Raw genomic sequence first — 25,282 nt, 5'->3', positions numbered from 1 at the left:
TAGATACAAAATAATGACACGTATATTTTACATGTATGATCTAATCAATTTACATTTTAATCATTGCAAAAATATAACATAACATGAATATAATATATTTTAAAATAATAAAGCATATCGTTTAATAACATTCTATTTCTCTCTCTTTTTTTTTATATTGTCTTTCTTTTTTCTTTGTGTTATTTCTAAATTATATATAATATATATATATATAATATTTTAAATATTCTAGAATATATTGTTATAATTATCCATATTATATTCTGTTTTAGCTGATATAATTTCATGTGTTGAATTTAACCATGATGGTGATCTTCTTGCAACAGGAGATAAAGGTGGTCGGGTTGTTATTTTTCAAAGAGACCCAGTTGTAAGTTACTTGTTATTTTTAATTATATTTATATCATATTCATTATTTCTAGATTATATATTAATTTTATATTAATAGTATTTTTATATATTGTACTATATATTAATCTTTGTACTTTCAATTAAAAGAAACATATCATTTGAATAAAAATTATATATATATATGTTAATATTGGATTATCGCCAGATTTGTATATAATATGCATATTTCTCTATCTTTAGAGAATATTGAAGGATAACTACTAGAAATATAAAAGAAATATTTTTCAGTCATATTTTATGAAATTTTTTTTAAGTAATTTCAGTGTCTACAAATAAAGATATTTTTTAAAATTAAAAAAATGATATTTTTATCTAGAGTAAAAACAGTATACCTCGGAGAGGTGAATACAATGTATACAGCACCTTTCAAAGTCATGAACCTGAATTTGATTACCTGAAATCATTAGAAATAGAAGAAAAAATTAACAAAATTAGATGGTTAAAAAGAAAAAATCCAGCACATTTTTTACTTTCCACAAATGATAAAACAATTAAATTGTGGAAAGTCAGTGAACGAGATAAAAGAGTAGAAGGTTATAATACAAAGGAAGAAAATGGTACAATTCGTGATCCTGCTTGTATCACTTCTTTAAGGGTAAGTGCTAAGTATATTTTTATTATTTGCTAATTTGATAATTTAAAATTATAATAAATTATATGTAATAAATTCATCTTTAATTCTATCATTTTATTTTAAATTTATACATAGTTATAATGTTTTTTATACTATTGTGTTTTTAACAAAAATATTTTCAATGGGAGCATGGTCAAGAAGTTCAAATATGTACATAATGTTATGAGACTATTATCATATATTGAATACTTACTTGTTGACTTAGGTTCCAACTATAAAACCAATGGAATTAATGGTAGAAGCATCTCCAAGAAGAATATTTGCCAATGCGCACACCTATCACATAAACAGTATAAGTGTCAACAGTGATCAGGAGACATACCTCAGTGCTGATGATCTTAGAATTAATCTTTGGCATCTTGAGATCACAGATCAGAGTTTTAGTATCCTTTTTCTATGTCACTTAGTATTTATTTTATTTTTATTTCTTAAATTTTATGTTGTTCTTGATATATATTTATACAACTCTTAATATATATTTTTTATAATAAAATCTAGTGTTTTCCTAACAATAATATACAGATATAGTAGATATTAAGCCAACTAATATGGAGGAGCTAACTGAAGTAATAACCGCTGCGGAATTTCACCCGGCAGAATGTAATGTCTTGGTATATAGTAGTAGTAAAGGAACGATTAGACTCTGTGACATGAGATCTGCTGCGCTTTGCGACCAACATAGTAAACTCTTTGAAGAACCAGAAGATCCAACAAATAGAAGTTTCTTCTCCGAAATCATTTCCAGTATAAGCGATGTAAAACTTAGTAATTCAGGAAGATATATGATCAGTAGAGACTACCTCAGTGTGAAAGTGTGGGATTTACAAATGGAAACAAGACCTATTGAATGTTACCCTGTATGTAATAAAAATTGAAATATAAATTTTATATATCTAACGTAAAATATTTATCAATTATATTATTATAGGTACATGAATACCTAAGATCAAAGTTATGTTCATTATATGAAAATGATTGTATCTTTGACAAGTTCGAATGTTGTTGGAGTGGTAATGATTCTGCTATTATGACGGGTTCATACAATAATTTCTTCAGAGTATTCGATCGTACGACTAAACGTGATCTCACATTGGAAGCAGCACGTGACATTGCCAAACCAAAAACACTTTTAAAACCACGTAAAGTAAGTATAAATTTTTAAATTGATCAATAAGATATATTTAATTAATTATAATTGTATATTATAATTTATTACTTACAATATAAATGTTTTATTGAAAGGTTTGTACTGGCGGTAAACGTAAAAAAGATGAAATTAGCGTTGACTGTCTTGATTTCAATAAAAAGATATTACATACTGCTTGGCATCCATCTGAAAATGTAGTAGCTGTTGCTGCTACAAATAATCTCTTCCTATTTCAAGACAAACTCTAGCACATCTGTATGCAAGTATGATTTAATATCGTATCAAATTATAAATAGAATTAAAAAGATACATCTTATTTAAAATATTAAAAAGATTGTTTTTCATTTCTTTAGATCATTCAACGGTATATGTTGACGTGAGCAAGGCACGTTCAACTAAAAAGTCCCAGTGGAACAAGGGGTGTCTGAATTACACTGACGAAAGTTGACTATTTTATATAATAGTTGACTGACTGAAAAGTGGTGTACGTAGCGCCGTCCACACAGCTCACATATTCATACACACTATGTATACACAGAGGCATACAGAATTGCACGTAACACCTTGTCGCGCGTATATATGTGTATAAATACATGCAAGCAAAGACGCATAGTTCTCCAAACTATTAAATTCCGCTAGTTAAAATAAAATGCACGGAATCATTGCCTATTGATGAAGAGAAATGTACAGTTTAATCAATCAATAGACTCGTGTTGGCGGTTATTATTTAACTATTCTAATAGAAAATTAATACTTTCAGTTTGCTTGTATCATAGAAATTTTGATACCGTACAACTTAAAGTGTTTTTTAATATAGGTGATTTTTCTACGTATGGAATGATATATATAAAAGGAAATGCATCAGTAGGACCAAGTGCAGATAGAATTAAAAGTCATTAGATGCGATAAATGTATCCCAATAATTATATATCTTTGCTTAATAATTTTCCAAAGTAAAAATGCCTAGATATGCAAAATTAAATATAGGGATGATTATATGTGCCAATGAGATTACAGATTTACAACTCATTTATTCTAATCTTAATTTAATATTCTTTGTTCGGTAAATTTTTGCGCAGTAAAATTTTAATTATTTTAAAATAAAAATTTTTTTTATCGATAACTGATCCTGATATTTATCAAATCTATTGCTGATATTAAAATATTTTCATAATTGTTGCATTTAAAGTATACTATTAAATATATAAAAAAAAAAAAATCGAAGCTTTCGATAATTTTAATTAGTCGTTTATTTTTATTACCTACTAAAAAAAAAAAAAAAAATTAAATAGTAGGCCTATATTATTGTGTCCTTATTTTTTTGAGTAAAATATCACATATACATGGCATGTCAGTTAAAGACAAATATTCGCCGATACGAGTCAAAATATAAAAAGACAAGACAAATTCACCGTCTATTAAAAGTTCGGAGAAAAATTAATATCAATGCATTGTATACACTAAACAGTAAATGATATAGGTGTAAAGCACCATTCATCAGTTGCCGCTTTCTAATAAAAAAAAAAATAAATAAATAAATAAAAAAAACTCAATAAAGAAATATAAAGAAGTTGTGGTAACTATAAGTGGAATACAGATTTTCTAATATTTCTTATTGACAACTTATTAACACTTATACACTTACACATATAAGCAGCGATTTCGTACACGAATAAAAATAAAATAAAAAAGTGCATTTGACGATGGTAAGCTGCGCTTGCAGAGTTTATGTAAATTAAATATGTGCTGAGTAATATATATATATATATATTATATATATATATATATATTAGCGGAATATAACGTCAAAATTCGTAAAATCTATGGAAAATAAAATTCGATTATGTGATTCAAACATACGCGCGGATTATCGATTGCGATCAAGGTGAATAAAATTGGACATTTTTTTTATCGATGAAAACCAATAGCAAAAATTATCTTAGTGACATGTACTTTACATTAATGACTTAAATTGTACATGATCGAGAATTAGAATTAATAATTTTCACGTGTACAGATAAGAATTCTTGAGTCACAAGCAAATAAACGACTTACAATACAAGCAATCATATAATTTTATATAAAAAAAAAATATATATATATATATATATATGATCGCTATGCTAAAACAGTTCTAAAAGATTCGTTCTCTCCCATCTCCTAATTTCTAATCACTTCTCCGAAAGATCTGCTATATGGCCAAAAATAAAACACACGTGATATGAAAAATTATTTTAAATTATGCGCTTTGAATGATTTCATTTAATCATATTCTTATTCAAATAATATTAAATCTTAAGTTTTAAATATCAGAAATAATAAATTAGGTATTTTATGCGCTGAATTTCGAAATCCAATTTAATTTAAAAATATAATATTATATATTATCACGTTTCTTGCAATGTAGTTTTCAAGTGTCTAACAAAAAAAGAAAAAAACATTTAAGAAATTTAGTTGCCCTGTTTCTATATTAACGCAAAAGCAATAATAAAAGAAAAAAAAATAATCTTTATAACTTTATGCAATACAACGCATGAAACGTAATAATTATGTACCAAACCAGAACTATTATTCAGTATCTTTGTAACAAGATGTTTAGACAATTGAATGTTCATGAAAGAAAGGAAGCGAAAAGACGCACGAAAATTAAAAATTAAAAAATCATAATTGATAAGCTATAATAGTAATTTGTTTTCAAAAAGATATAAGCGAAGAAACCGTGAAATTCGTTCTAATCGAACAAAACGTAGACTTATTTTTACAATTAAGTAATATTAATATTATTACTGCTATTATTATAATTATTATTATTATAATTATTACTATTATTATTGATATTATAGGGACTCTGCGTAACTTGTTTATTTTGTTAACTGCTATGCAGGTTTAGTCACGGTGATGACGACTTGATCTGTTCGGTAAATTAGATAGCATGATGATATAATTAATTACAAATCGTGTTTGATTGACCGGAATAAAATGATACTTGTTCGCGCAGTAAAAAGTTTTACGGAAACCGTTATATTCCGAAACACTTGAAGTATGCAACGAAGAGCCCGGGGCTCCCGTTAGATCCTTCTTAAAATATTTGTAAAATCGAATGCTAACGGGATCGATGAATATGAGACAAATGAAATATAACAAACTATCAAAAACAATGGATTCAAACTATATTGATTCAAACTAACTAGGTATAAAGTTTATTTAAAAGGAAATGCAATTTGTATCCGCTTGCTTGATATGTGAGGTGAAATGGAAGTCTCGTATGTATGGATCCCTTTCAAAAAACATTTTGAATATTAAAAAATGCCTTACAACTGGTCGTATCATCGCTGCATCCGTGCATCGGACAATCCGAATTGAAATAAATGAAGATAAAAAAAATCGCTGAGCAGAGTAGAATTTTGGCACGCAGGACCTGTCTCGTTGTGATATAATAAACGTCATTGTATTACTAGCCGAATGTTGAAGCTCTATTTTTATTAAGGTACCATGTATTATTAGTCCATACTTAGCGATTTTATAGTGAATACATATATATCTTTTTACCTGTCTTGCGTGAAATACAATGAAACAAAATTCCAATAGCGAGACTCAAAATATTCGGAAGTTTATTTGTATAAGATTTATCTAAGATTAATTATTTTTGAGTATTTTTCTTAACTTTACTATTCTATGATTCATTTCTTCTCGCTAAAACACGCAATTAGGTAAAAAGAACAATTATGGTATCCATTGTCAAGTTAAGATGAATCGTGCCATAGAATATTATGCGTAAAGAATACTGTCATTTTTACTGTCTGTTTTATATTGTATTCTATTATCTTTTCAGCGGAAAAAAACAAATCGAGAAAAAAACATTTGAGTTCTTTTCGAGATTTCCAAAATTAATTACGTCTGTTTGCACGGTACAGATCTTTACGAGAAATTTACGCTACAAAAATGTAAAAGATCACAGAACTGATGTAACTTGAAGAAAGCGTAAGGCATCTAGATAGTGAGAAGAATGATGTAAAGCATAAATGAGAAAATAATGAGCAAAACTGTCGAAATCGAGTAACAATAATTTTCACTCCTGGTTTTGACTCTACCATTCAACCTGATCGTAATTGCTTCTAAAAAAATACTTGAGAAAATCTTGAAAATGTTCGACTAATATATCTAATATTCGAATATTTTCAAGATTACCAAGTTTATTTTGTACCGTATAATGTGCCTCAAAAATGCCAACGTTTCCAAAAGCGAATGGCAATTTACACTCAAGATAGCAGTTGATTTGTTTCAAAAAAAAAAAAGAAAAAAAAGAAATAATAAAAGTAAAATCGAATTAAATGCTGCGAGCGCAAACATTGTCAATGAGATTTATCATAAATAATTAGAACAGTGTCAGAATAAAGACGATATGAAAAGTATGGATTTACAATAGAAATTATAAATGAAAAGACACTTGTTCTATGATGTAGCATTATAATAGCATATGCAAGCGCATTATGATTCGAATATTTCAGAAAAACGAATGAACACTGCGCCGAGATATACATAGATAAGTTATATGGTAGCTAGTTCTGAATGAATGACAGTATGAATATTCTGTACTCTGCACGTATGTCTCGTTGCATGCCTGTAAAGAGCAGAAGGAAGCCTCAATCATATAATCATTTATTTATCTTATTTCGGGATGAAATAACATATGCATTTAAACGTTGAATATATCAGATATATATAAAAAAAGAACATAAAAGAAATGAATGAATTTTATTTTCAAATAGTATTACAAATTTTTAGATGTTATTTACAATTTTATATTTTCTCATAATTTTCTTCTGTTATATATATATATATATATATATATATATATATATATATATATATATATATATATATATGTATGTATGTATGTACATTTGAATGTTCTTTTGAGGAATATGAATTTTATATATAAAAAAGATGTATCTCTCAAAAAAAAAAACATATTCAACGTTATTAAAAATGCATTTGCATTGCTTTCATTTAAAATCGACAGTATGCTTCCAAAATCAATTGAAATTTGATTTTAATCTCCTCATTCCTATTCCTTCTTTTATTGTCAGTATATTATCATTACAATCACCACCTTTTATTTTCGCGAGCGAACGATAAAGAGAGTAAATGATACTATTAACAATAAAATTATGAATTTGCATAATAAAATTATCAATATTAAATCTATAATTGTGAACATGTATATATCTTTTTCTACTGCATGTACATTTTGTATTTAGCATGTGATTTGGTAGGTAGAACATAATTTGAAGAAAAATAATGATTCTGCATGTATCGTTATATATTTTTACTTGATACTATATTTCCTATTTAATAGTGAATAATACAATACATATTATGTCTAGTAATCTATTTAAAATCATAATTTTTTATGAACAACATTCTATCTTTTTTATTTTATTTTTATTTATAAATTTATTTTTAATTTTTAATAATTGATAATATAATGCAATAATATTGATAACACAACAATATTTTTTGATTTTAATTTGATAGATATAACTATTATTATCAAAATTTGTTATAAATTATAAGATTACATCGAATATGATATATATATTCATATATATATATATGTTAAGTGTGTAGATATAAAGTAATGTAACGCCATCTGATCAAATCGTTCAAATTCTCCGTGCATGTTTCCCTTTAACCTCCAAAGTATACGTAACAGTGTTTTACGTTAGAGAAAATTACGCGTATTTTAAAAACGTAGTTTAATCTAAAATCTCGCCTCAATCACGTTTACGTGTTTTTATTATTGTCATCGTATGTGAATAATAGATATTAAGAATTATAAGTAGAAGTGAGTAGAAAGAAAAGACCTTTGACAGAAATTCGAGGGCCAAAAATTTACGTATTCTGCCTGTTGTTGCAATATTCTCGCACTATGGTAAAATCCTATTAATAATATCTACAAACGATTCAGTTCACATTGTAAACAGCAACTAGGGAAGAATAATCGACAAACTTTTATCGCTATATACTTCTGGATTTCTGCAATATCCTTTTATCTAAATCGTTATCTAAATCATTTCTTCGTTACTTCCCTTTGTTAATTATAAACAAATTACAGTTCACAATTCTTAGAATGTTTTGACTTAGTCGCTTTTCAATGACAAAAATTATTTCAATTATTAATTAAACTCGTATTTCGAGAATATGATAACTGTGAATTTTATAATTCCAAAGGTAAGTTGTATATAATTTAACATTAATAATTTTTTAAACATAGAAAATCAATTTTACCTTATATTTTAATTTATACTTAAATTTAACATTTTTTTGTATTTAGGTATTAAACAAACTGAATTAAATTGCTTTGGAAAAATTCAATTATTAATTTTTATAAGGATAAAATATTATCTTTAAAATCTATTACAAAAGAAAAAAATTTAAAAAACAATGGATACATCGATGCGTGAAAAACTACTTACTTTTGCGGATGTTATGATTAGAGTTCCACCATTATTTATCATAGATGAATTACTTAGAATTGGACTTGGATTATCCAATGACAATGTAGTGCTTTATAGCACAGAACGTGGTTTTAAGATATCAAGAGTTTCAGACAGCATTGTAAATTCAATAATACCTACTTCATTGTTACAACCATTTGACTTTGAATATTTTGCTTATAAAATGCATTTTATAATGGCATTGAAGTTTTTATGCTGTTGTTTGGGTAAGATGTTATATACATTTAGAGATTCTTGAATGTAATGCATTTTATTGTTTAAGTAAAAACATTTAATAATTTTATTTTATTAAAGAATGATGAGATAGATTTTTTTTTAGACTTGATGAAAAATAAAACATAATGTTTATAGTATAATTAGATTTAAAAATAATAAAATTTATTATAGAAATTTTATTCAAAGTTGTAGAGTTGATTTTAATAGATTAGTATATTTGTAAAAAGAAGCAAACTTTACAATATAGCATTCTTAAAATATTTATATATAAATTATTAATTTATAAATCATAAAGAATTAATATAAAAAATTTAATAATATAAAAATTAAATAATATAAAAAATATAAAAATAGAAGTAATGTTAAAATTAAAAAAAAAAAATTAAAATCAGTTAAAATTAAAATAAAAATCAATGGTTCATTGTTAAATATTTATTTTTCAGGATATATAGCTGCAATATGCATATTTATGTTATGGACAAAACATCTAATAATTGTATATGTATACTTAATATCAGTAGGGACAATATTTATATCCTATTGGTCAAATATTAGTACAATGAAAGCTATTATTACATATGTGAGCACACAACGTGAATACACAACTAGCATACTTGATGATATTTTGACTCTTGATTTAAAATATATCTTAGACGAAGGACCGGGTTTCTTGATAATTCAGAATTATGTATTACAATGCTTATTAGCTAGCATTTTTTGTTATATTCATCTTGCACCAAGACATCCGATTCTGCAAAAACTTCTTGTATTAAGTTTTATGGCACCGCCGATCTTAGGCATTTGTCCATTGCCGGTAAGTTATGAAGTTGAAGTTTATATTCTAGATAAACATATTTTCAAGACTACTTCGTCACGAATTTTAATTATACGTTTTATAACATCATTGAATGAATTTTATGAACAATAGGAAAAAAAAAAAAAATTCAATGATGAAGCGATGTTTCGAGAAATTTAATTTCGATTTAATTTAAATCAATTTAAATTGCTAATATGCTTCGACGTAGTTTAATTAGAAACAATTGCATGTTGAAAAATAGATTTTTATATTTACATATTTATATATAGAATATTACGATTTCTTATATACATTATATTATGTTTCTCATATTTTCAAATATCACGTATAAAATATCACGTATAAATCATTTATTACATTTATGCACATATTATTAAATATTCATAACTTTTCAGACGCAAGTTCTCTATCATGTGCCAGTGTTCGCAGCTCTTCTTCCATTAGCTGTATGTAAATTTGTTATTTGGTACAATGGAATTACTATGTTAAACACGATTTATATGGGTTATCAACATGCACGTAACTTCATAAGCAATTACGGTTTATCAGCACTCGCCGAAACGGAATGGATCCGATTGAACGTTCCGTGTGTATTACGTATGTTTTGGATGCTAAGAGTTGGAGGACAAGTGTTTCAGATCCTTGGAAATCATTACGGTGAAGAGACGTTTACCTATTACGTAATGATTAGAAGTTTATTAGTCAATGGTTGCGAAACATTGACGGCCGTCTTGGGAATGACAAGTATAATTTCATTTATTTGCGATTATATCGGATGTTTCTTTCAATGGGTGTTGCTCACAGAAGACGAAGACGAGAAGAGTATCGGTACCGTATCCGCAATTTTATTTTATGTGCTAGCTTTACAAACTGGATTAACAAGTTTGGATAGAGAGAAACGTTTGGTCAGATTGTGTCGTAATTTTTGTTTATTGTTTACGGCTGTTCTACATTTTGTCCACAATATCGTAAATCCACTTTTGATGTCGCTCAGCGCTTCGCATAATCCAGCACTTCATCGACATATTCGTGCCCTGGCAGTTTGCGTATTTTTGATACTATTTCCAGTGTCACTCTTAGTATATCTTTGGTCCCATTATACTGTAAACACGTGGTTACTTGCGGTATCGGTGTTCAGTATCGAAGTGATTGTAAAAGTGTTAGTTTCGCTCGCTATCTATTCTTTATTTCTAATCGATGCTTATCGTAGTGTATTTTGGGAACAGCTTGACGATTGCGTATATATAATACGATCTTTCGGTAATACAGTCGAATTTACATTTGGTATTATTCTGTTCTTCAACGGATTTTGGATGTTAGTGTTCGAATCCGGTGGAGCAATTCGAGCCATCATGATATGTATCCATGCCTACTTTAATATATGGTGCGAAGCAAAAGCCGGTTGGAGTGTGTTCATGAAACGTCGATCAGCCGTTAACAAGATCAATTCTTTGCCCGAAGCAAAGGCAGAGCAGCTTCGAATGCTGGATGATGTTTGCGCTATTTGTTATCAAGAGATGCAAAGTGCCAAGATTACGCGCTGTAATCACTACTTTCATAGCGTCTGTTTGCGAAAATGGTTGTACGTTCAGGATCGTTGCCCACTTTGTCATGATGTATTGTATAAAGTTGAGAATCCGCAGAACAAAAGCAACGAGATTATCCCCACCGAACAACGGGTAGTGGCAGATGCTGAAGACAATGTTCCCGGAGTGAACGAAGATAGGTGAAAAGACGAATAGTTTTAATAAATGATAAACTGTTAAGAATCGAAAATTTAAAGTCATAAAAGTCATCGATCTCCGAATATCTTGCCTAAAAAAAAGAAAAAGTTTCGTTTCCTGTAAGTCGCTCAAATTTCAGTAATTTGATACGATTTACTTTAAACGTTTCTCGACAATGTTGAAGTCTGTTAAAAAAAAAAAAAAAAAAGAAAGAAAAAAAACCAATAAGGAATTCCACAACGTGAGAAAACTCCGTTACCATTTAAATTTAGCTTATAAGAATATTTCTCTTATGATACCTACTGGTTTAGAATCAAAAATTACAAATACATGTGACTTGCTTTTATACTTTCTCGAACATAAGCAACGCTCAAGCTTCCGTGCACTCATTCTGCTTATTCTTCCATTTTATAATCTTCTACTACTCTATGAATGAATCAATATATTCCATTGATTTAAATTGGAAAGTTCGTATCGCTTGTCCATTATAGAACAAACACGTCCCTGGATACGACCAACCGAATTATCGTGTATTTTATTGAATATGCGAAATACTTTACTTTGAGCTTTCATCGTCAAATGAAAGGTGATAACGTGAGAGATGATAATAATATGATCATAAAATCATAGTAGATATAAATGTATAAGTGTTAAGTACACGAGATATTCCATATATGTATAAGTTGCATACGGAAATTACCGTAAGTAATTTGTAAGCTCATTTCTCGTGTTAATAACAAGAATAAAGTTATGATATTAACGATTAACTTTTTTTCGAAATCGATAGAGGAAAGCAAACACATAATTCTACACGTTATAGAAATAATATAGCCAAATGATCAATTTTGGTAATTAAATTAATATATATATATATATATATAAAATAATAAATATAACATATGCTATTTTCTATCTCAAATGCGCGTATTTTACTTCTTCCAGATACGTTCACTTTATCAAGGATATATGCAAATTTGTTTTTTTTTTTTTTTTCCTTTCTTTTTTCTTTTTAACTTTAATCACTTTCTCTGTCGTTTCGTGAGTTAAATCCACACAAGCATCTGTGATAGTTAGATAACAGCGAAAATTATAAGTTTTCTAATTTATTGGAAATCATTGTTTACTTATCATATTACATTTAATAACGATTGTACGGAGTCTTATTTGTAAGATTTGAGCATATGTAATAAATCTTATATTTTTAAAGCGTCATCATTACTTCAATGTCCTGATTGGTCACGTGGTGTATAATATCAATAGGAAGAATTTCTATTGCGACGCATTTACCTCGCAAATTATAATTCTCTGCACGTCCGTGAAATTAGAGCAATTCCAACGATACGAATGATACGAATCGAGCGAAGGGCGCATTATCGTACGTAGTTACCAATAGCGCGGCCAATTTTAGATTTCCTGTGATTTCGTTGCTTCTTAATTTAACATAATCAGACTAAACAAACGTCAAAAAGTGAAAAAATGCGAATAAACGTCACGTTTCAAAATACAATTTACGCCCTCCTTTTGTACAATTTCAGTCAACGATAATGTTACCGATAATGTTAAAAAAGATGAAAAGATATTTAAAAAAAAAAAAAAAAAAAAACGAAAATTACTATAGATAAGAGAAAGTAAGATGTTTAAAGAGATGCAAAGAGAATTTGTTTACTTCCCGTTTTCGACTCGAGTCCACTTAATGGTAGGTAAGTAACTTACTTTCCCAGCCTGTTCCCCACTCCTCTTCTCTGAACTTTTTTTACATTGCAGTTGCAGACCGCTGCCCGATCTTCGAAACTCCGCTACTTGTCTCTCAGTCTGGTGCGCACCGCCACTGAGCGAGGGTGTTAACGTTTGTTTTATTCGAAACGACAAACCGATCTAGAGAGGATCAACAGGTAAGATAGAATCAATTTTTCTTCAAGGAAATATTATATACGATTGTGTATATACAACGACGAGGTTTCAGACATTATCTACGATAGTCGAACGTTCTAGTTGCTTTTTAAAGCGAGTAAAGACTGACTTTTTTTTTCTTTATAGCTCGCGTTGAGATCAAGTATATGTATATATGTATACTACGCCTTACTGATCGAACGGTTAGATCGAATTAGATAATTTAAATTGTCGAGAAGAGAGAGAGAGAGAGAGAGAACGTTTTCGAGACAAATAAAATTAGTGTCAACTCGCTAACTTGCACACTCCATCGAGCGCGTTAATTAACTTACGATACCTGGATATAGATAAGGAGACGTAATGACGTAATGACGCACCACGTTTACTACGACGTGTTACTAAATCGAACGAGCGTATTATTGAGAAAAATCGCGCGAAACATTTCCCCGGCGAAGCGAAAACTTGGATTATTTTTTCCCGGGACGAAAAATCCTTTGATTCGTATCGCGTTGATTCATGCGTTGCTGTGGATACTCGAAGAATTGTGGGAACATTGGCGGAGTAAAAGTGAAGGAGCTGCAAGTCGGTTTCGCAAGTCGGAAATTCGTACACGCGGTGGTTGGTCTGACGTAATAAAACTCGTTACGAGTCGTTGCGTGTTCAATGGCCCGTATTGCGCGTTATTTCTCAAACGAAGCGAGTATCGATCTCGCTGATTTAGCCATTTCCCTTGAATTATCGCGAGAATTCACGGGAAGTGAGATAGGAAGATCGACGCGGTTGGAAAGGGAATCCTTGCTTCCGCGTTTCTTGCAGTTATTAATAAAAATAACCCGTTTCTGTTCTACACCGCGCTTCTTCGACGACGATCTCACGGCCTGTAATCGGGCGGCGGATCTCCGGCCGAGCTAATTAGAAACTTACGATGACGAAGAAGAGGTTTCTGTTGTTTCCGAAAAAGCGAACGGAAGAGATTGATAATCGATAAATCTGAAAATAGTCAATCCATCGATGATGCGTACGCACGTCTTTTTATCCGCGGTTTCGATATCGTTTCGAGATTCTTTCAATTATTTCCAACTAGTTTAAACGAATCCTCAATCGATCGTCGCGCGATATCTAAATGTTTCGTGGAAAATAAGAAAAAAATCTCAACTATATTATAGAAACTGTAAATTAAAAACGAGCGAATAAATATAAAATTCGAAATCGTTGCTCGTGTATATATCATCATAAAAATATGAATTCATCGAAGAAAAAATGTAACGATCTTTTGAACGCGCATCGACAGCGACGACGATAGACGAAGCGTGGTGGCACGCCTCGAAAAGCAGGTCTGCCAAACCCCTCGAGCCAGGTGTGCATTTTTGAGGCTGCATATCGTGACGCGAGTTGTTGCGAATCGTTACCGAGTCCTTGGCGAGGCTTGATTTACCACCGCCGTGCCGAGAGAAATCGATTCCACGCGATACCGCCTTTTAAGCTCGATGAACGGAAGACTTAGGCGGGATCTGTAACGGACGAAAATTGCATGGATGCAATGTAACGGTGGTGACGATCGTTTATCGTCGATCGAGCACGTGCCTGCCACTCGCTTTGCCAGCGTGCAACGTAAATGGTTAAAACCACGCGATGCGTGCGACCGGAAAAACAATTTGATCGTTCATTCGAACTGGTTAACTGGCCAGGAATTAAGTAACCCTTCGACGTTCGATTCTATTTCCGTACAATTTGCATATCATTTTAATTGCCTTTATTCAAATTACGATTCGTTTTTTCTTTGTTGAAATTTGGATGTTCAATGAGACGAGTTGTTTTTTGCTTACTTGGATTACTTTTCAAAAAATTAATAATAAAACCTCGAATTTTTTCACATCGACAACTTTTCTTTTCGTCGTTTCCTCTTCAAGATCGAGCGAGGTCGCATTGCGCACGCGGCTTAACAGGCTTCGAAGAGAAGAAAGCCGAGTTACAAGAAGGGACTTAGCAGCACCGAGAACACGGAGCAATTACTTTGCCCCTCCGTTTAAATCGTTGAAAGAGTTTCGTTATTATTACCTTTTTTGCGTTGCATTAAAGTCGGTCGCCTTATTGGGCGCAAGCCTCTCTTTTCCTCCCACGATTATCCCATCCTCGATGAATCGATCTCTATCTCTATTTTCCATGTAATCGTTGCGTCAACGTTCGTTCATCGGTTAGATCCAATTTATCACACCTCTCCCTTCCCTTCTGAACATAGTCGCAAATTTCCGCTCGATCGGTCGAAGGGAAGAAGAATCGAAGATAGATTTCAACCCATCCAACATGATGAACATATGGATCGGCGATCAAGAGCAGTATTTCCTCGGCAAGAGGGCCAAGGATCCGCCGGCGAAGATCATCGGCTCGAGGGCGATGGAGCACTCCGATCTACCGAACGTGGAACGATTGATACGCCCGGAAACGTATGAAATATTCGGAGACTTGAACCTCGAACGTGTCTTGTAATCTCGCCTATCCATCCAATTGAGAAATTTTCGATAAACAATAAATACAAGGAGGTGGTGATGAATAATTTGCAGCGAAACGAGTTGTCACTCGATGGTTCAGTGGAACGAGAAAGGGGAGATCGTTTCGGGCATCTGCATTTCCAATTATCCGAACGTGCCCTCGGTGATTCCGGAAGATTGGATGAATTGGTTGTACACGTTGTACAGGTAGGAGGGGTGGACGCTTGTTAGAGAGGGGAAAAAGGGAGAAATGAGTTTGCTTATCGGGGTCTCGTTTGAAAAAAAGGGTGCAACAAGTGACGGAAAAGAACTCGATGTTCGTGCACGTGCTCGTGTGGGACGCGCGATACACCGGCCACTTCTTCGAAAAACTTCTCTCCGGATTGTTCGATGTCACCTCGTATTTGGAGTACATACTCATCGTGATTCCTCCTCGGATCATTCTCAGTGAGCCTATATATAGACGGATAGATAGATAGATGGATCTCTCGAGGCCTGATTCAAGGCCATCGATCGTTATCGTATCGTGTTATTGCAGCCGACGTTTTCGAACACCAGATGATCAAGATTCCGTTGAATTCTGGGAACGACCATCCCTCGTACCAGTCCATCTTCATGAGCGATCGTTTTCTGAAAAAACCAAGGCTGAAAATTCGCCGCGTGGTGTAAGTTTCTTTTTATTGTTTATTTAACGATCCTCTGATCGGAAAATTAATCCTTCGCGCTTCAACGGTGATTCTCAGTCACCACTCGGTTCGATTCGAACGGCGACGATGCTTGTTTGTGTTGTGACTTTTTTTAAAATTAGATCAGATTAAAATAAGGTCTTTACGTTTAATCTTATAAAGTGTAAAGAAGCTGAAATTAAATCGAACTACATTTTCGACGTTGGTCCCGAGTTCGATTCCTCGTTCATGCCAATAGAAATATTATTTTTAAAATTTTCAAGTTTTGTAAACACGATAATTAAAAATTAGTTCGAGCGAAGATGAGTTTGATTTTTTGTTTTATTAAATAACGATATTATTTCTATTCGTTGAGAAAGGTGAAGGACAGGAAACGGTATTTTATCGTGATACTTGCCCTGACAAATCGAAGATGCATTACATTGTTATTAAAATATCGCACAAAACGACGATACAGACTTTAACATTCAACAAATTTCCTTTCCTTACGCGTAAAGATACGTAAAATACTAAAATATAAAAGTTTCGTACGTTAGCTAGAGAAAATCGTCCGGAGCGAAAAAGGCGTGTAGTGCAAAGGATTAATGATTAATAAGTTTGAGTTTATTTTAAAAACTATTTGAAAATATTATCGATGACGCGACAGGGAGGAGGATAACGACGACGTGGTGTCGATCATCGACGCGGAGACGCCTCTGTTGAAAGAGTTTTACGGAGAATTCTACGTGAGCGAGATGGTTCGTAACCCCGACAATTGTCGAAAATTGATCATCTCCGAGGAGGACGACACGGCCACGGGTGTGATGTTCATTAACAAGAACATAGACGTGGAAACGCTGATCGACAATTTCCAGCTGGTGCCGTACAACGGTCTTAAAAAACCGCACAAGAAAGATGTCCTCCCGGAGGAATACACGAGGCCCGACAGCGAGACGTTCTTCTCCTTTTTCACGAAGAAATTGGATATCGACTCGGAACGGTTGTATTATTCGAAACAATCTGCTTTCGATAAATCTATCAACTAGCTCCAACTCTTTTCATAATAAATTCTCGTTAGACCCTCCGTGATAATTTCTCCGGAAGAGAGCACGGAAGAGGTAACGGAAGAACTGGACGATCAACTGTTGGAAGTGAAAAAGTTCGAAGAGGTGGATCCATCGATGATGACATTCATCACCGATCTTCCACGGATAACTCGTCATTTTAGCATGTACTACGAGTCGAAAGTGGAGTCGAGTGCGTTCGTCGAGTCGTTGTTCCACATTCCACGTGAGTTCATAAAAAGAGAGAGAGAGAGAGAGAGAGTGAAAATGAAAAGAAAAGAAAATAAAGGAGCGATTCTTTGAAACGAAGGACGGACGATAGTTACCAGCATAACCGACGAGATACGATTGGAGACGATCTATACTCCCGAGCAGCCTGTTTATTACGGCAAAGTGAACGCGTTCGTTCTCGAGATTTTCGCGATGAAACAGAAGATGAAACTTCGGGAGAGTAGGAATTTCATCGAGGCCGCGTTCGAGAGCTTCCCGGATTTGGAATACTGCGTGATCCTTTTGCCCTCCAATCACGTGTTCATCCCTCTTCTCCATCATTTCGTGGTACGGTCGATTTCTTCCCCAACGATGACTTGTCCCTCGAACTCGATAATCGATAATTGATCGATCTGTAGCGGGTCGCTCCCAAGTGCAACAAAGATTATCCGATGAGCTTGTATCTAACGCATCGTGCCGCTCTTCTCGGCCAGATAACCCTCCGCGCGGGCAAGTCGATCGACAAGCTGATACTGAAGAGATTTCTGAAAAGAATCCTGAAATCGGACTACGTTCTGCACGATTTCGACAAAGCGACGAATAAAAACCAACGATCGGACATGTATTCTTACATCTTCAAGTGGAACGACACGATTATCGGCGTTATAATTATTCGGTAAACTTATCGAGAGGCTTGTTAATCGTTTCCCCCCCCTTTTTTTTTACTTTAAACTTTGTTTAAAGTAACGATGAATCGTGAAAACCACAGCGTCGAAAAGGAAACGACGTACATCAAGCGGCGTTATCACATCGAGGATTACGTAGCGATACAAAATATCCCCCTCAACGGTTACGCCCGTATCCTCCATTTTATCATAATGCCAATCTTCTCCATTCACATACCTTTCCTCATCAGCGAGATTTCACGTCTGAGCGGTTTTTTCGTCTTCTACTATCGGCTCGAGGAGAGCTCGTTGAGCGCGCTGGTAAAAAAAAAAAAAAAGAAAAAAGAAGAAATTTTATCGATCGAAATATTCGCGAAATTAATTAAGGCAGTTTACGCGTTTTTTCCCCATCGTTTTCAGACACGTACGCATCCCCTGGCCATATGCTTGACCGTCATGATCCCCGTCTACCCTCGGCGAAGAATAAAATATCGGTATCGTAATCTGATAGAAACGGACAGGAAGCCTAAAGAGGAGACCGAATCTTTCTCGCTTTTCTTGACGACGCCGAGATTGTCCATGATGCTGGGCAACATCGTCGACTCGAAGATAGTCGTCGTGGGTGCCTCCGATTGCGGTGTCGCGTTCGTGGAACAACTTGCTCTTGGGTAAAATCAATTCTCGAACAATCTGGACAACCTGGATCCGGATCGTTCGAATCGAGAGAGAGAGAGAGACTTCGATGAGTATTTTTTCCAGCTTGTCCGCCCTCTTCTTCCTTTTTTTCGAGAAGAAGGAAGGAAGGGTTGGAGGAAGGTAGATTAAAGATTTTTTTTTTCTCCCCGAATTTGTTTTAGCTGCAATTTCATACGATTCGCGAATCTCACTTTGATATCGCCGAACGGTTTGCCGTACGACAATAATTACGGCGATTTGTGCGATCGCATGATACCCTTCACAGGCCGATACTGTCGAAAATATCGTAAGGAGCTTCCCACGCGTGTGTGGATCAACATCGTGTACGGAACGGTTACAACGATTAACAGGTAGAGAAAAGAGGTGGCGAGAACGAGGTATCGTATATCGTGTATACCTTTTGATTTATCGATCGACAGGAAGGAGAAATACGTGACCGTGTTCGGTCAAGGGAACATCACGTACGATTATTTGATCTTGACCTGCGGGATGCAGTATCAGAAGCCCAAGTTTCAAGAAGAATTGGAACTCGAGAAAAACGGGTAAAGCGAAGGGAGAAAAGGGAGCAAAGTAAAGTATCTGATGACTCGTTGTTCGCGCAGACAATTTTTCGATATCGAGGTGCCTTGGAACATGTTGACGATCAACGACGACACGGAAGCGGCCGTGTGCCTGGAGAAGATAAAAAAGCTGACGGAAAATTTGAAAAAGAAAAGTTAATCGACGAGAGGATGGAATACGAGAATACGATCTGATCGAATTTTTCCCGATTTATTTTTAGAGATGATCGTCTTTTACGGCCACAACATAGATTGCTACTGCGCTCTTCAAGGATTGCTGGAATTCGGAGTGGATGGCTCTTGGATCACGTTGATCCATCCCCCGTTGGCCCAGTGTACGGCCTACGATGAGGCGTTCTTCGACGATTGCGAAGTACGAGAAAGACGAGCCTCCTCTCTCCTTGTTTAATCGATCAAAAACGTTGATTTCGAATCGTGTTCAAGGTGTACACGGAAGTGATGGAGTCGATCACGAGGAAGAACATCAAGATAATCGTGGGATGGGAATTGGTTGATTGGTACCTGGAAGACTCGTCCAAGGGGAAAATGATCGAGTCGATCGTTATAAAGTTGAAGGGGAAGACCGAGGTGGTGGATTGCGACTTTTTGATAAATTTTTACGAGAAGACTATCGGAATGAAGATATTCTTGGGTGATTGCCAATATTCCCGATCGTAGCCGTTATACAATTGCTAGACAGTTGTGCGATTTCAGCGATCTGTAGATCTGGATTGATGTTCGACGGCCAATTGGTCATAGATTCGGACCTGAGAACGAACGATCCGTCGATCTTCGCAGCTGGCACCATAACCAAGTATTGCAGAAGGTATTACAGCGAGTCTTGGCAGCACAAAAACTTCAACAGAATCGAGATCGGCGAAAAAGTTAGTAGATCGACGTTCTACATTTCTACAAATCGTTCGGAGCAACGGTTCTTCAAAATATGAGATAGAGAATTTTTCGTCTCTTCATAATGCGAATTATAAATGAAACGCGATGACCGCGATTTTAAGATATCGGCTCTTTTTAAGAATCGGTTCGACCAAATTTTTATCTTGTTCGCAAAATAGTTGGCGAAAATCGTTCGATCGTTCATCGAAAACGAGCACAAAGGCAAGGATCCAGCGTCCGTCCCATCCAAACGCAAAGCCTACGAATCGGTATACGTGTTCCGATTACCATTGATAGTTGCCTGCATCGTACCGGATGGTTATCGATTTCTTCATGTACGAAAATGCGGGAAAAGCATGCCACGCAAGATGGCGATCCGTTTCGATATTTACGTGAGTGTCGATCGATTCCGCCCCAACGAAAAAAACGCTGTTTGTTTGTTCTGAACGCAACGTTTCAGGGCCAGGTGTTGATCACGGGATCGTGCAAAAGCGATATCGGTTACTTCCGGATAAGATTAAATCCGTTCAACGTGATCGAGACTGTAACCTGTTTTAACAAAAAGGTAAAGGGAGAGAGGATAGATCTTTTGCTCTCGTTTTCCTTTTTTTTTTTTTTTTTTTTTTTTTTTTTTTTTTTTCAAAATTATTCTCAAACGCAAGTTAAGCGCAATTTTTCTAGAATTTTGAAGTGGATCATATATGCTCGTTGTGGGGAAAACACGAGAGCCTGTTGAACAATTTAAAGGCACGATTCAAAGTAAGAGTTTTCTTGTTTGCCACCTTTTCGTTGTTTCGACAACGTCGTTCGATCACAACGTGATCATCCTCGTGACTCAGGAATCACTGATCGTGGACTTTTTCGAATACTTTCGGGAACCGTGGGCCCTGGCCATATTTTACGATAAATTCGACTGTCTTCGAGTGGAGAATCGTGCCACGCTCTTGTCGAAAACGGTAAGAGAAATGAAAAAAAAAAAAATGTGAAAAAGAAAGTGAAAGAAACGAGAGAAGGAAAAAGAAAAAAAAATAAAACAGAGATATCTTGTTTCTATTCGACAGGCGATACCCGGCCAATCTTTGGTCAACGATTGCATACGTGCTCTAATGCGGTCGAAATGGGACGAGGTGAGTTGGAACGAGGCGAGTCGAGCTTTCGAAACGAAACCTCCGTTAATAAAATTTGTGCCAACCAACCTATCTAGATACAGGAGAGCGATCTTCAAACCATCCAATCGAGATACGCTGGTTCCGTTTACCAGCAAGAGATCGAGGGGAATCTGCTCGACTTTTTGCAATTCTGCGAGGAGGATCTGCCTGTGTATTGCACGCCCCCGAAATTGCACGAATTATACGTAAACAACAAGGATAGCCCATTGTACAACGTGTTCTAAACAACCTTGTCACAATTAATTTCTATATATATATATTTTTCTTTTTCTCGAACGAGATCGAAATAAAAGAATCGCGAAACGAGCTTCCAAAGTATTATTTTATACCCGCATAATTTTATCCCTCGAACGCGATGCATTTTCGATCGAGACGTTGGTCGAAAACCGCAACGAGCGCATTGGCAACCGATCGCGTTACACACGATCGTATGCACGAACGTTCGTGTGGACGAACGTTACCGACTTTTAATAAACGAGTTCCCGATCCGAGTCCTCGATCGTTCCATCCGCGCCTATTTACTTGGCATGCGATCCGATCTCTGGGTCAAGTTTAACATTCCGCCGTGCTGCTCCATAAACATACGGCTCAAGGCAGCGTCTACTTGCCGCCTACGCATCGTGAAACAACAAACACGCGTCACTGAAATGTCATGGCGTGCCTGTTTCAACGCAGAATTCTCTCTCTCTCTCTCTCTCTCTCTCTCTCTCTCTCTCTCTCTCTCTCCCTCTCTATTCTCTCTTTCTTTCTCTTTTGTATTAGAGTTTACGAGAGATCGTTGATGCCCTCTTTTGAAAACGAAGAGAAAGCGTTGCTTAGAGAAAGAGATTAGAGGAGTATGGAATCGATCTGTGAATAATCCTCCACGTGAGAAAATGCGACGAGAGGGAATATATCGTGTGTTTCGATGCTCGTCGCAATTTATTATTAAATATCCGTAAGTAAAAAAAGTAACGCGAGATAATTTATCGATCGTCGTACGACGACGTCGTAGAAAGGGAGCCAAATAGTTAATGGCTTAACGGATCGGTGATTCAGAACCGGAAACAGAACTGTATAATTAACCTTTTTGGCAAGGAACTCTTTCGTTCGAAATCTTTCGTTGGATCGGTGCATACTATCAAGGCTGATAGACCTCTCCTCTCCTACGTGTACGCATCGATTTACATTTTTAAATTGCTAACGCGCGCGTTAAAATCAATTGCGGCGAAACCAGGTGGGAATCAGTCGCGCGTGAACCGCGCACACGAACGTTCATCATCTTCCCGACCGAGCCGAGCAACCTTTTTTCCGCGAAAAATGAGCGAATATTCCTCGTATTTTTACGAAAGGAGGTGTTACATATGCGAACGAAGTGCGCCCTCTTCTCCGAAGGACCGCTATGCCCCCCAAAAATCGACGCACAGAGTGAGATTCACCGAGCCGAGTAAGTGGAAAAAATTTTAAAAATTGGCCACGTGTTCGCGCCCGTGTCAGTTTTAATCAATCCTTCCACTTTTTATCCCTACCTCGTGTTTCGTTTCTTCAATTCGTTAGTATAGTGTATGGTATATCGTGTCATATTTTTTAACGAGAATAGAATCGTTACCGCTTAAAAGAAAAAAAAAAAAAAAAAAAAAAGTAATACGATACGATTCCGCATCACACGTCTCATAAATGTGAAACTTCCTTTCGTCAAGAATTGAAAAATATCAAATGTTTTCCATGTTTTGGTCCTAAATTTGCCGCGTTTCCGAGAAGGATAGCATAAAATCGATGCGAAACGCACGGTGAGACACGCGATTCAGACGTAGCAAGCCAGACACACGACTTTTGTTATTCCCGTTCCCGTGTAATCGACTCTTGAAATGTATCCAAAAGCGTGTAGAGTCCCTGACGTTGGGTCAATGTCGCGCTATTCTCGTTTCGTTCTCCGCGCTCGTGGATTTTTACAGCTGTAGAATCGTACGAAAAAGAAAGAAAGAAAGAAAGAAATCGTTTAAATTCGACGAATTTAACCGGGGAAAATACATAATCGAAATTTTCGTTCGAAAATAAATTTCTTCCCAATTGTTGTTTAAACGTTCGTCGAACAACGTTCCAGTTAAGGGACTTGGCGCGTTAATCGCGCCTATTAATCTTGCACAATAATAAATAACGAGACAAATACAAAACAGCATTGCATGCGTTTACGTAATAATCGGCGTTATTATACAATACTATTACGATTACCACTCCTTTGTCGTATAACTCGCAAGCTAATGATAATGCGAGACGCATATTATATAACGAATGTCAATTTGTCGATCCTCGTGCTTTTACGGTGTATCAGCGCGTTTGTCAATCCGTAAAAGGGAATAGATTCAAGACCTATATTCGCGATACGCTGATTCACACTGTCTTTCGTCGCGATAATTGTCGCGATTTTTCCTCCTCTTGGCACACTTGTCGTCGCTTGCACTGATGATGCTTCTTTCTGTTCATAGGCAAAATGCTGAAATCAGCCTCGCCGCAATACCCGAGCAGAGGATCCGATGCTCGAGTCATTCGTTTGACCACGGATCAAGAAGCTGTTCTCCAGGAGCAGTTCAATAGATGGCCGAGGGCACCTCACACGGCGGATATCGTCCTATTAGCGGCCGAGACAGGACTTTCCGAGGCCGATGTCGAGGTATTTTATACCTCGTTTTTCCTTTTCCCTCCTGAAAAAAGAGATATTATTAATTATTATGATTTTTAAAAAATTCGATGTTCTTTTTTTTTTTTTTTTTTGCAGGCCTGGTACTCTATCCGATTAGCACAGTGGAGGAAAGAACAGGGTCTGGGAGGAAATCTTGGTTTGCATTAACGTTAACGACCCTTTTCTCGAATGTTGTCTGTGTAACTGTGTACCTGAAAATGTAATACGTGTAAGGATTGCCCGTGAACCTGATAACGATCAATTTCTTTATCCGATCTCTCGTTGCTTCTAGTTTAGCGATTGTATACTCGTGTATTTTATTAATTAAAAGTATACACGATTTATTTATATGTCGTCAATGTGTAGATGATGTTAGAACGATTAAAAAGCGATGGTACCAAAAATTGACATTAAGAAGTAATTGCGGGTAGAAAAAGATACGATACGATAAGGGAATAATTGTAGTTGTTCTCGATTCACGATTTTATTTCACGCTATTTATTTTTTTGATTCTAAAGTAGAAGAGCAAAGTAAAGCGCTCGAGTAAAAATCTCTTTTTCCAAGTGTGTCCCGACATTCGTTTAATCGTAAGTATGTCGCAAAAAAAGAAGACATTACCAGTGAGTATTAATCATAGTGTATGTAAGATCTGGCCGCAGATCGAAAAATGAAATACGTTAGTTGTAACATGTCAGGTACCACAGATGTATTTTAATGCTTTTAAATAGTTATACTAAATAATTATACGAAACACATATTTTAAAATAAAAAAAAGTTTGTATAACTTACTTAAATAAATATTACAAGCAAAGAACGTCAAGTCGTTATAATTTTAAAAAAATGATGAAAAATAA

General features: G+C 34.7%; 4 protein-coding genes and 1 long non-coding RNA gene across 15 annotated transcripts in view; 4 read left to right on the top strand and 1 right to left on the bottom strand.

The window, feature by feature from the left end:
• Nucleotides 1-7,400, top strand: part of tws (protein phosphatase 2 regulatory subunit tws) — a 30,565-nt gene extending 23,165 nt beyond the window's left edge. For 4 of the 9 annotated variants that reach the window (XM_086902396.1, XM_086902397.1, XM_012489470.3 and 1 more), the window contains 7 exons: nucleotides 273-370; nucleotides 728-1,006; nucleotides 1,251-1,428; nucleotides 1,568-1,902; nucleotides 1,974-2,189; nucleotides 2,288-2,455; nucleotides 2,546-7,400. In XM_086902396.1, coding sequence (XP_086758522.1) covers nucleotides 273-370; nucleotides 728-1,006; nucleotides 1,251-1,428; nucleotides 1,568-1,902; nucleotides 1,974-2,189; nucleotides 2,288-2,440 — 1,259 coding nt within the window. In that variant the 3' untranslated portion in view covers nucleotides 2,441-2,455; nucleotides 2,546-7,400. Of the gene's footprint in view, nucleotides 1-272; nucleotides 371-727; nucleotides 1,007-1,250; nucleotides 1,429-1,567; nucleotides 1,903-1,973; nucleotides 2,190-2,287; nucleotides 2,456-2,525 lie in introns of all 9 variants that reach the window. The other 5 variants (XM_086902401.1, XM_086902402.1, XM_086902399.1 and 2 more) reach the window with 5 other exon arrangements.
• Nucleotides 26-13,320, bottom strand: LOC147658396 (uncharacterized). Its single transcript, XR_015290538.1, has 3 exons — nucleotides 13,184-13,320; nucleotides 1,239-1,321; nucleotides 26-805 (listed from the first exon to the last, which is right to left on the bottom strand). It is a non-coding gene; the product is annotated as an uncharacterized LOC147658396 (long non-coding RNA).
• On the top strand, nucleotides 7,576-12,676 carry Trc8 (TRC8 ring finger protein). The gene is made up of 4 exons (XM_003696085.4): nucleotides 7,576-8,426; nucleotides 8,530-8,919; nucleotides 9,373-9,743; nucleotides 10,142-12,676. The coding sequence occupies exons 2-4, from the start codon at nucleotides 8,640-8,642 to the stop codon at nucleotides 11,474-11,476; spliced, it is 1,986 nt and encodes a 661-aa protein (XP_003696133.1). The 5' UTR covers nucleotides 7,576-8,426; nucleotides 8,530-8,639; the 3' UTR covers nucleotides 11,477-12,676.
• LOC100863230 (homeodomain-only protein) lies at nucleotides 13,238-25,242 on the top strand. 3 transcript variants are annotated; one of them, XM_086902414.1, is made up of 4 exons: nucleotides 13,280-13,362; nucleotides 22,532-22,706; nucleotides 24,235-24,419; nucleotides 24,525-25,242. In XM_086902414.1, exons 3-4 carry the CDS (start codon nucleotides 24,240-24,242, stop codon nucleotides 24,594-24,596), a joined length of 252 nt encoding a protein of 83 aa, XP_086758540.1. In that variant the 5' UTR covers nucleotides 13,280-13,362; nucleotides 22,532-22,706; nucleotides 24,235-24,239; the 3' UTR covers nucleotides 24,597-25,242. The 3 variants fall into 3 exon arrangements, with proteins under 3 accessions (XP_003696143.1, XP_086758540.1, XP_086758539.1); XM_086902413.1 differs by having other exon boundaries at nucleotides 13,291-13,362; nucleotides 22,532-23,195; XM_003696095.4 differs by lacking the exon at nucleotides 22,532-22,706 and having other exon boundaries at nucleotides 13,238-13,362.
• LOC105736092 (cilia- and flagella-associated protein 61) lies at nucleotides 15,005-22,076 on the top strand. The gene is made up of 22 exons (XM_086902394.1): nucleotides 15,005-15,843; nucleotides 15,922-16,056; nucleotides 16,136-16,296; nucleotides 16,388-16,514; nucleotides 17,182-17,514; nucleotides 17,593-17,804; nucleotides 17,889-18,136; nucleotides 18,208-18,464; nucleotides 18,558-18,774; nucleotides 18,874-19,121; nucleotides 19,311-19,499; nucleotides 19,569-19,691; nucleotides 19,752-19,864; nucleotides 19,931-20,082; nucleotides 20,154-20,361; nucleotides 20,424-20,593; nucleotides 20,780-20,992; nucleotides 21,061-21,165; nucleotides 21,282-21,359; nucleotides 21,440-21,556; nucleotides 21,662-21,727; nucleotides 21,805-22,076. Exons 1-22 carry the CDS (start codon nucleotides 15,665-15,667, stop codon nucleotides 21,991-21,993), a joined length of 3,840 nt encoding a protein of 1,279 aa, XP_086758520.1. The 5' UTR covers nucleotides 15,005-15,664; the 3' UTR covers nucleotides 21,994-22,076.
• Nucleotides 25,243-25,282: the final 40 nt, after the last annotated feature.

This window comes from Apis florea, unplaced genomic scaffold (genome assembly GCF_048593485.1).
Source record: "Apis florea isolate Af1SG1 unplaced genomic scaffold, ASM4859348v1 contig_2272_pilon, whole genome shotgun sequence".
In the NCBI taxonomy this organism is placed as follows: Eukaryota; Metazoa; Arthropoda; class Insecta; order Hymenoptera; family Apidae; genus Apis; species Apis florea.
This window is presented reverse-complemented; position numbering and strand designations above follow the sequence as displayed.

Bases quoted from the DNA above. Each gene is read 5' to 3' on its own strand.
- Trc8 (XM_003696085.4), top strand. From the start codon at position 8,640: ATGGATACATCGATGCGTGAAAAACTACTTACTTTTGCGGATGTTATG. The intron at 8,920-9,372 runs GTAAGATGTTAT...TTTATTTTTCAG, and splicing joins GTTTTTATGCTGTTGTTTGG to GATATATAGCTGCAATATGC. The intron at 9,744-10,141 runs GTAAGTTATGAA...ATAACTTTTCAG, and splicing joins TAGGCATTTGTCCATTGCCG to ACGCAAGTTCTCTATCATGT.
- LOC105736092 (XM_086902394.1), top strand. From the start codon at position 15,665: ATGATGAACATATGGATCGGCGATCAAGAGCAGTATTTCCTCGGCAAG. The intron at 19,865-19,930 runs GTTAATCGACGA...ATTTATTTTTAG, and splicing joins GGAAAATTTGAAAAAGAAAA to AGATGATCGTCTTTTACGGC. The intron at 20,594-20,779 runs GTTAGTAGATCG...TTCGCAAAATAG, and splicing joins GAATCGAGATCGGCGAAAAA to TTGGCGAAAATCGTTCGATC.
- LOC100863230 (XM_086902413.1), top strand. From the start codon at position 23,069: ATGAGCGAATATTCCTCGTATTTTTACGAAAGGAGGTGTTACATATGC. The intron at 23,196-24,234 runs GTAAGTGGAAAA...TTCTGTTCATAG, and splicing joins AGTGAGATTCACCGAGCCGA to GCAAAATGCTGAAATCAGCC. The intron at 24,420-24,524 runs GTATTTTATACC...TTTTTTTTGCAG, and splicing joins TTTCCGAGGCCGATGTCGAG to GCCTGGTACTCTATCCGATT.